General features: G+C 55.8%; 1 protein-coding gene across 4 annotated transcripts in view; it reads right to left on the bottom strand.

Annotated features, from left to right (window-relative positions):
* The window catches only part of ADAMTS14 (ADAM metallopeptidase with thrombospondin type 1 motif 14), a 79,565-nt gene extending 69,826 nt beyond the window's left edge, over nucleotides 1-9,739 (bottom strand). For all 4 annotated transcript variants that reach the window (XM_058543253.1, XM_058543251.1, XM_058543252.1 and 1 more), the window contains exons 1-2: nucleotides 9,513-9,739; nucleotides 7,437-7,879 (exon numbers count right to left, since the gene is read on the bottom strand). In XM_058543253.1, coding sequence (XP_058399236.1) covers nucleotides 7,437-7,879; nucleotides 9,513-9,594 — 525 coding nt within the window. In that variant the 5' untranslated portion in view covers nucleotides 9,595-9,739. The remainder of the gene's footprint in view (nucleotides 1-7,436; nucleotides 7,880-9,512) is intronic.

The raw sequence follows: 9,739 nt of genomic DNA on the forward strand, positions 1-9,739 counted from the left end.
TCAATGAAGTGACTATACTACAATCCCCACCTTATGGATGAGGAAATGGAGGCACAGAGAGGTTCGGTAATTGCCCAAGGCCACATAGTATGTAAAAGGCAGAGCTGGGATTTCAGCCCAGGCGGTCTTGTTCCCTGGGTCATGCTCTCATCCCCTGCACATACTGCTTCACCGGCCATCCGCGGCCTCCAGCTAACAACCCTGCTATGTTTGGTCCATACATGTCTTAAAAAATAGAACACTTTGCTTAAAAATCCATATTTCTGATTTCTCCTTAAAATACTCAAAGATCTTGATACACCAGATGGGCTGCCTTTAGACAGGGCATGACCTCTCCAGCTAGCCACAATGGCATCTCCCCCAACTAGACCCTGGCCCTCTTCTCTGTCTCGTGTTACTCCCTGCTCCTGGAGGCAGCTGAAATCGCGGCCTCCTGGGTACCAAGAGCCCAGTACTGTGCTCAGCACTCAGACAAATGCAAATATTTAAGACACAGTCTCTGATTTCCGGGAACGGTGGCTGAGATGGGGGATGCACCAAGCAGAGGGAAGGGGAAGGCACCGTGGGAGGTGTGAACAGCACGAGCAAAAGCAAGGAGGCTGCAAAGTGATGCGAGAACACATCAGTCTGGCTGGGGCAAGGGCTGGAGTCTGCAGAGAGGAGCTGCCATGGAAGCCAGAGAGCAGGCAGAGCAAGGAGGGGAGGCCTGCAGCAGCGTGGGGCCAGACACCCCTGCCCCTCCCAGGGCTGTCGGCACAGACGGGTGAGGCAGGCGGCCCGCAGGCAAGGGTGTATGGGGACCGGCCAGCTGGGTGGTGGGGTGAGGGCACCGTTGGAACTCCAGGCCTCAGGCTCCACATCCCTAGGGCAGGGGTGGGCAGCGGGGCAGGGCCGGGGCTTCCCAAGGAGCTGCCAGGACAGGCCACTCACTCCCCAGCCAGCAAGGAGCAGCCCCCAAGGTGAGGACAGGTGTTGGTACAAGGACACCAATGAGCCACAGGCACACCTGCTGAACCGGCCCTATACCAGCATGCCGCTGTGAAGATTAGTATCTTCCCCAAACACTAATGTGGCTCCTGCTTACAAACCTCCCATGGCTCCCGATGGCCACAGGGGCAAGTCTAAGCTCCGCGGTGAGGCAGAGATTTTCCAGACTACATTTTCACCACCCCCCTTCTCCCATGGAGAGCTGGGATCACTTGCCATTTCTTGAATCCCACGAAGACACAGGATTTCCTTCCCTGCAGAATGCCTACAATCCCTACCTCTTGGCTTTAAAAACTCCTATTGATGCTTTAAAACCCAGCCCAAATGGCCCCTTCCCTGAGCACCTCGCCCTCTCAGTCTCACCTCCAGGCCACCCACTGAGTGCATTATGCTTCCCTGCATTGCCACAAAACACTGAAGTTTAGTTTTCTGGAGGACGGGGAGAGATGGGTGAGTTTCATCCCTGCATTCCTAGGACCTGGTCAAGGGCCTGGCCCTGGGCAGGGGCCCACAGATGATTAATGGGATCCTCCACTTGGCACCTCTCGGGATCCCCCTGTCCTGGAAGGCATCCGGGGTTATTACAGCCCACTCGTAATATACTCCCAAGCACTGAGCGAGCACCATCCAGCTCATTCTGCAGAGAAAGCTGTCACAGCAGAAGGGAGACAGGTTCCCCAACCCGGGAGCCAGAGGTGGCCTCACACTCGCATCAGAGAACACTGATAATCTACGTACTGTTGCAATACCAGGGACTCTAACGCTATTTACGGTATTTTTCACTATTAACAATAATTACTGCAGTAATTACTGTAAAAAAGTAATAAATATTACTATTAAAAATCACTAAAATAATCTCCATTTTTTAAGGCCCCACTATTTCCTAGACTCTTCACCTTTTTACATTATCTTATTTAAACCTCTGAACAACCCTATAGATGGTCGCTCTTCTTCCTTTCTTACAGATGAGGACTCTAAGCACAGAGAGATGCAGAAACTTATTCAAGGTCACACAGCTGGTCTGTCTCAGAGCAGAGACCCCACACTTTCTGCCACCCTAGACTGTCTCCTCATAATTACTACTAACAACGTCTGTCATGGGCCTGTCTATGGGCCAGGCACTTTTTGTAACAATTTTATCAAGATATAATTCACCTACCATACAATTCATTCATTTAAAGTGTAGGATTTAATGGGTTTTAGTATATGCATAGAGTTGTACAGCCACCACCACAATCAATTTTAGAACATTTAATCACCCCACAAAGAAACCCTGGTCCTTGTTACCATCCACCACCACCCCCACCACCACCCCCTTTTGGAATCCCATTTTAAAGCTAAAAGGACGGAGGCTCAGAGAGCTTCCGTGACGTGCACAGCATTAGGGGGAAGCAGCAGGCCCGGGCCTCAGCCTCCCCGCCCTCTCCCCACGCCGCCTGCCAGAGGTCTACTCTGTAACCCGTTAAAAATTCACAATCTACAGAAGGTGGAAAACGGAACCAGATGTGACGAATCTTACACGTGCAGCTGTTTCTGCGCCAGGCCTGTGACTCACAGAGGCACTGAAGGCAAAGCGGGGGTGCACAGCGCAGCCAAGTCCCCATCACCCCAGTGTAGGGGAGCGAGGCCCAGGACCCGGGAACGCAGAGAAGGCAGCCAGGGAAGCAGCCATTTAGGAGGCTGCCAGTCCAGGTTCTAGATGGTACATGGGGTCCCCACTCTGCTGACCCCATTCTGGCACCCCACAACGTCTCCAGGACCCACAAAGAACTGGCCCCCAACCCAGGCCTTCATGTTCCTCCCAGGAATTCAGAGCCACCATTGCTAGCGGAGGGTCTGTTCTGCACCTGGCCCCCAACCAGGGGTCCTGAGAAGACCCAGGCCCTCCCTGCCCGCAGGCCCTCAGAGGATGAGGATCCCAGGAACGTGGGGAGGACCACTGCATGGATCGGCCAGTCTCTCTAAGGGGGGCTCTGAAGAATGGTCTATCAAGTTGCTGCGGCTGCCCAGGCATATTCCCAGTCTGAGACGCTAGGGTCTGAGAGCTGCCCCCAACCCCAGAGGACACTCTGCAGGTAAGACTGGGCCTCCCCACACCCCTTATCTTTTTCCCCTAGACACCCTCAAGCCTGCCTGGGTCAATCGCTCTCTGCTAGCCAGGGGCCCAGCACTTTCTTTCACGTTTATAATGTTTGAACAGTCTTGAGCCAGTGCCACCTCCTCCAGGGAGCCTTCCTAGGTGCCCTAACCAAAATAAATTGGGCCTTCCACTACTGTCTCACACAGAATTGTAATTTTCCTGCTTTTATGTCTGGGTCCCCGTTACCCTACAAACTCATCCAGGGCAGGGGTCCTGGCTTCCTCATTCCTGGGTCCCTCCTGAGCCCCTCCTCTGGCTAGCACACACCACACCCTCCAGAAGAGCAAGTGGGAAGTGAGACAAGTGTCCATTCCTCAGTTTTAGTCATGACTTAACCTCAGTGCCCAGACCCTCCCCATGTCTGTCCCAGGTGCCCATGGGTGAGTGACTCCATGGGACGGCAGAAGTGGAAGGGGGTGATGGCCATGACTCCCACTGCAGGTTCCAGTTGGAAGTGAGGATCGACCCACCAGTCTAGACACGGTGCTTCTCACCACAGCAGCTAAGATCCAAACGGCTGCGAGTCTGTCTGCACAGAGGGGGTTTGCTCAGACTGTCTTACGACTGGAAGGTTTGCTCAGCCACAAGGGCCGAGCTCAGAACTGGTGTCTTTCCTCTCTGCACCTGCAACCCAGCCCAGGCTTGGCATGGAGCAGGCCCAGGACCAGCCAGGGACGGAGGAGTCAACTACAGGTTTACAGGACCTGGCTTCAAACTCCTCCAGCAAAGCCCGTCACAAAGCACCAATGCCAGAGCTGGGAGGGGCTTGGAGCTCATCCACTCCAGCCTCCAAGATGCACCCAGGAGGAAAGTGAGGCCCAGAGAAGGAGGGCAGCTGGCCCAGGGTCACAGAGCCATGTCTCCCAACTCCCAGCCCAGACTCTTTCCAGATAACAGGCTGCTGCCCCCCCAACCTGGGCCCCCTCTCCTATCCTGCCCTTCCTTCAAGGTCAGACCAAGGCCTGCCTGCCCAGTGCATCTTCTGGGATCCCCTCCCCGGCCCCATCCAGCATGGTGCTCCCTCATTTGCTTGCTCAAGCTCTTCCGTCTGCCCAGAACGCCCTCCCTAGCCTCTGGCCCCAGCAAACTTCTACTCATCCTTCAAGGCCCACTTCAAATATCGCCTTCTCTAACACCAAAGATAATAATCACTCCCATTTACTGAGTACCCATCCCCAAAGTGTTCTGGAAAACAGACAAGTTAATGTTGAAACTACTTGTGGGGCCCTCCCTGCTTGGCATCCAAGTTCCTCGAGGGCAGGGACCTCTCTGCAAAGCAGCGTAATAACATTCATTATCTGTGTACATACCTCTTATGACTGAAGGGCTCGCAAACTGTAAAGTTCTGTGCCAACAGAAGCTATCTGTGTTATCTTCATATCTCCCCCCAGGACTCAGTTTCCTCATCTACACAATGGGTGGAGTTAATGAATGCACGCAACAGTACACATGCTGTGCCTGGGCCTTGGGCAGGACTCGTTACTGCTACTGTTATTATTTGCGTCACTTTCATTTTCTTACATCTCCCTATGGACCCTGTCCATGGCCAGTGCTCTGTACACATCTTTTGGGAATGAATGACTTCCGCACTTGAGATGCTGAAGAAGACGGGGTTGAATCCGGAAACCACACAAAGATGCAGAGTTAAATCTTATCATCAGAAATGCTGCACTGTGGCCTTTGAGCCCCAAGGTGGCTCAGCCAGGTCACTGTGAACAGCCCCTCCTCGCTTTCATGGGACACAGGGCAGTTTTCTGGAGTGGCTGGAAGCGAAGAAATCCCTGCCCTGGGAAGGCCTCTGTGCTAGGCTGTGGCCCCCGTCAGGGACCCGGATGGCGCGACCTCTGGGAGCTGGACTTAGGGACTGGCCTCTGGACACAGAGCAGCGGCCTGGTGGTAAGCAAGGGCCCAACCCGAGGCTCAGCCCTGAGGTGAGGGCGGGGTCGGGGGGACCCGTGTGAGCCATGCCCGGAGCCTCAGTTCCACTGCAGAACCGGCTGCCAGCAGTCCATCCGTGGACGGCCTCTAAGACCTGATCTGGCTTCTGCAAACATCACACAGAATTGATTTCCGTCTGCCAGGGAGCATCAAGTGCAGCCCCTCTTTGGACAGGGGAGAAGGGTAAAGCCCAGAGATGGGGACTGAGTTGCACAGGTCACACAGCTTATGAGAACATTCACTCAGAGGCCACCCAAAGTCGGCAACACCGGCTGAGCCAGGCCTGCCCAGGCCACCGAGCAGCCTCCCACCCCAGCAACCAGAGTGCAGCTCGTCATCATGTACACTGCACCGTGTGGTCATGTGACCTTGCTGCAGGGGGTGCTGGGCCAGGGTCCTTCATGACCCTGGTCCCTGCAGCATCTAGCAGTTCAGTGACCACTTGTCAACAGGCTGCTGAGCTGGTTCAATGACAAGGAGGTTCTCAGGGTGCAAAGTGAGCAGACAGTCACCTATTAATGGTGATGCTCATCCACTTGCACCTTCATTTGGGCCCCCAGCGTTCATTTACGGAGGTAGTGAAAGAAGTGGGACCCAGCTCTGTCACTGAACAGCTCACAGTCTACGTGGCTGATGACTTTAGGAGGTCACCGTGTAATCAGCCAAGCCATCGGTTTGCACCAGCACTGTGCACAGACGCTGCATCCCTGGGTGATTCCTTACGTCACTTTGGATTTTCAAACCAAAACTTGTGGCCACAGCAGAGCGCGAGTCAGCAGGCTGACAGAGGCTCCCGCTACACGGAACCGCTGAGTCAGGGCGGGCTGGCAGCCCAGGCTCGCCGGCATCAGAACACAGTCTCAGCCTTCTCCAGCGGTCCTTACGACCTGGGTTTCTCAAAGTGGGCTCCACAGAACCCTTGCATTCCAGGTGATTCCAGCGCATGCTCAACTCTGAGAACCAACCACTGCCTAGAGCATGCCTCTCAAGGGGGGCCCTATCGCCTCCAATGGGGCAAAAATTGGTTCTTTGGAAGGCAAAAAATGTCCTCTTTTTATATATAAAGCACAGATATACATAGAGTTTATAAAAAGATATTCAGTATATCTGTGGTACGAAAATTTCATGAGAGGGCAATTAGGAAAAAATGTCTAAAAAGGCTTTTCAAGAAGATGATAATGAAAGAAAGATTGAGAAACACCAGCCTAGAGAAAGGCAGCCATGACATTCAGAAGGAAGACACCTCCTAAGGAGGGGAAGACAGTGAGAAGTGCTCCCAGCCCTGCCAGGGAGGAAAGACCCCTCCTCTACCATCCCCCTCTGACTCACCCCTCTCTTAAATCTGAAGGGCAGAGGGGCAGGCGGGTCCTTTCCTGGGACACATCAGCTCATACCTGGCGGGTAGAGTAGAGACCACGGACAAGCGCCCACTGGGGCCCTGGGGGCTGCCACGCAGGCTCATGGGGGCCTAACACACGGAGGACGGAGCAGTGAGAGGAAGGAGATACAGCACGAGTGGAGCACGAGAAAGAGGGAAGCCACTCATGGCTTTCTGGTTTGTGACATGGAGCCAACTAGCAGGGGCGTTCCCTCACCTGGGAGGAGGGGGCAGGTCCTAAGAAAGAGAACTCACAGAGCAGAGCACTGGGAAAGAGCAGGCTGGCTTCAGACCGGAGACAGTGGGGGACGAGGAAGGACAGAGCAGTGAGAATAATGACAGCGGCTAACACAACAGAGCCTTGACCACCTGCTAGGCAGGTGCCGACCACCAACCACACTGCCCAGGGAGGCAGGCCATATTTTCATCACCAGCACGTCAGCTCCATGAGGGCAGGGACCGTGTCTGTCTCGGGCACTGCCATGTCCAGGGCCTGAACAGTGCTGGGGACACGGGACAGGCACAGTAAATGTGTGCAGCATGACTAAATCCTCACTTCACGCATGAGGCAAAGAACCACAAGCAGGGCAGGTACCGTACCCCACGCCTCACAGCTGGTGAGTGGCACAGCCAGGATTCAACCCAGCAGAGCCCGCCCTCCTCACCCCTGCATGTGTCTGGGCTCACAGGTCCCTGACAGGTAAGTTGTGGTCCTGGTGCGTCAGCAGACGGTGAGGAGCTGAACAGGATGAGGTACCATCCTAACTCCGCCGCTTCACACCTGGCAGAGTGTGAACTTGGGAGCCAGCAGGGCACACGGGGTTCTCTCTGGAAGGCAGGGCAGCCCCCAACTTGGCCCAGACTGCACACGGTGCCACAGGAACCCCAAACACAGGGGAGCCAAGAAGAAAACGTCAGCCTCACTCAGATGGCCGGGGACTGGGACGGGGGACGGGGGGAGGGATGTAGCTTGATGAAAGGCGTGTCCCTTACCAATCCGTCACAGTTGCTGATGGCGACAGCTGCCCCCGGCATGCCCGTGACACCCCCGGTATAGACACATCCCCGCCGCAAGGGCTGCCGGAACAGCTCCTGGTAATCCTCCTGCCACTCCACCGAGGCTCCGGGCACCACCAGCCGCTGGTTGGGTCGCAGGCGCAAATGCAGTTTCTCCCCAAAAATAGTGACGTTGAAATAGAGGGAGTGGCGCCCCGCCCAGCCAGGATGCAGGGTCGCTCCTCTGGGGCGCAGGGGGCTTCGGGCCACCCGGAAGTGGCTGGTGTGTGACAGTGGTGCGAGTGGCCTGTCCACTACCGCACTCCCTGCGGCGGCTGCTGCTGGCCCAGACACCACGTGGGAGAGGAAGCGTCCCCGAAAATCTGTGCTGCAGGGCACTGTCACATCATAGTCACGGAGCTTTCCAGAGAGGCGCAGCTCTGTTGGAGGTGAACCAAGAGTTACTTCAGTGCAGTCTGCAGGGGGAAGGGGAGGCCAGAAATCCCAAGAGAGCAGGGAGGGATCTGCAACCTGAGCAGCACCTTGGAGGAACCCCTTAGCCCAAGCTCATCCATTTCCCACCCAGCACTTCCTGAGCCCCTGGATCTCTGCACTTGGATAAACGGTGTTCAAGTACTTTGTGGACATAAATCGCTCCCTGTAGTCCCCAGGTCCTTGTTAAACTTAGCAGAGGAAAACAAATGATGCCAACAGTCCTGTTACTCTAGCAACAAGCCTTCCAACCTTGGGCGCAGTGGAGGAAAGGACCGAAATTCTCCGAAAGCCCCCAGGGCAAAGAGAAGGAAGACCAGATCTGCCCAGACTCCCCCAGTGCGCTGAAGTCACCAGCCCAGCCTGGGGCAGGGCCCTGCTCGCCAAGTTCTGGGAACACAGCTGGCAAAACAAACACACCTAGAAACCCAGGGGATCCTGGGCAAGTGTCACGGAGAAAGGAGGAGCTGGAGAGAGAAGGGAGGGAATACAGCTTCTATAGTTTTCAAAGTTTAAAAAAAAACTTGTTTAAGCAGCAAAGTGGCTGTGGAGATTTCTACATGGCCCAGCCCCAAGCCGAGTAAATATAGATCTTCAAAAATAAAAGGAGGCACACGGGGTGACCTGCCCACTCGGACAGAATTAAGCGTGAGGTCGCGGCCCCAGGCTCCAGGCTGCATGCCAGTGGCCCCGTCCTCACACAGCTCTCCCTGAGCCCAGCCAGGCCAGCAGGAATGACAGCTCCCTGGCTTCCAGGCCTGGGGATTCACGGCTACACTTTGGGAGGAATTTTCATTTCCACATGGCTCTATCTCTTGTCTCCCCAACCCCCTTCGCAGCCCTGATAAAATCTGGAAAATGTGTCCTGAAAATCCCCCACACCCAAGGCAGTTATGGGTGGGAGAGGACTAACTCTCCTCTGGTTTTACCCATTACAGCAGAAGACCCCCAAGACTTCAGCTGGAGGGATCCTGCTTTGGTACACGAACAGAGCTCACAGACTAGCATTTCCATATGCCTGGAAATGACCAGAGCCCCCTCCCTATGCTCAGAGCCACCAGCAAGGCACCCCACACTGCAAGGTGAGAGTGGAGTGTCTCTGGTCTACATGTGAGGGTGTCTGCACAGAGCGGGAGAATGCTAGGGGAGAGAGGCGTAAGTGTGTTTCCGGGTAGAAGTGTGAGTGAGTGCCTGGTGTTCGCTGGGGTGTGCGGCAACCACCTGCCAGCCTGATTCTGTGCCTGTGACAGTCAGAAATACACACGTACAAATACATACGTGCACACACGCGTACAAGTTGGAGACAGAGAAGATGCTGAAAAAGACAAAGGAGAGAGAGACAGAAAGAGAGAGAGAGACAGAGACAGACACACAACCCCTAAGAAGAGGCTCCGTATCCCCAAAGCCTCTCCTGGGATCTCTCTACATCTCGTGGCAGAGAGAGAAATCGCGGGACAGCGTCGGTGGCACAAGGGAAAGAAAAGAGCGCTCAGCCCCAGTGCGCGCACTGCCTCCCACCCGCTCGAAAGCTGCTGGGTTCCTCGGGCACCCTCGGGCCCCACGCGCCCGACCCGCACGCACCTGGGGTCCGGCTGCCCGCGGCGGCACAGAGCGCACAGTGCAGGGACAGCAGGCAGGACAGCAGCGCGCGTAGCGGAGCCATGTGGCCGCGCGGGGACGCGGGCCAGGCAGGCGCCCGAGCCCCGAGCTCCGGGCTGCGGGCTAAGCTGGGGCGCTCTCGGGGCTGCCCGAGGGCCGGCCTCCGCCTTCTCCGCCGACGCCTCCTCCCGCCTCGCGGCCTCCTGCCC

Source organism: Diceros bicornis, chromosome 6 (genome assembly GCF_020826845.1).
Source record: "Diceros bicornis minor isolate mBicDic1 chromosome 6, mDicBic1.mat.cur, whole genome shotgun sequence".
NCBI lineage: Eukaryota > Metazoa > Chordata > Mammalia > Perissodactyla > Rhinocerotidae > Diceros > Diceros bicornis.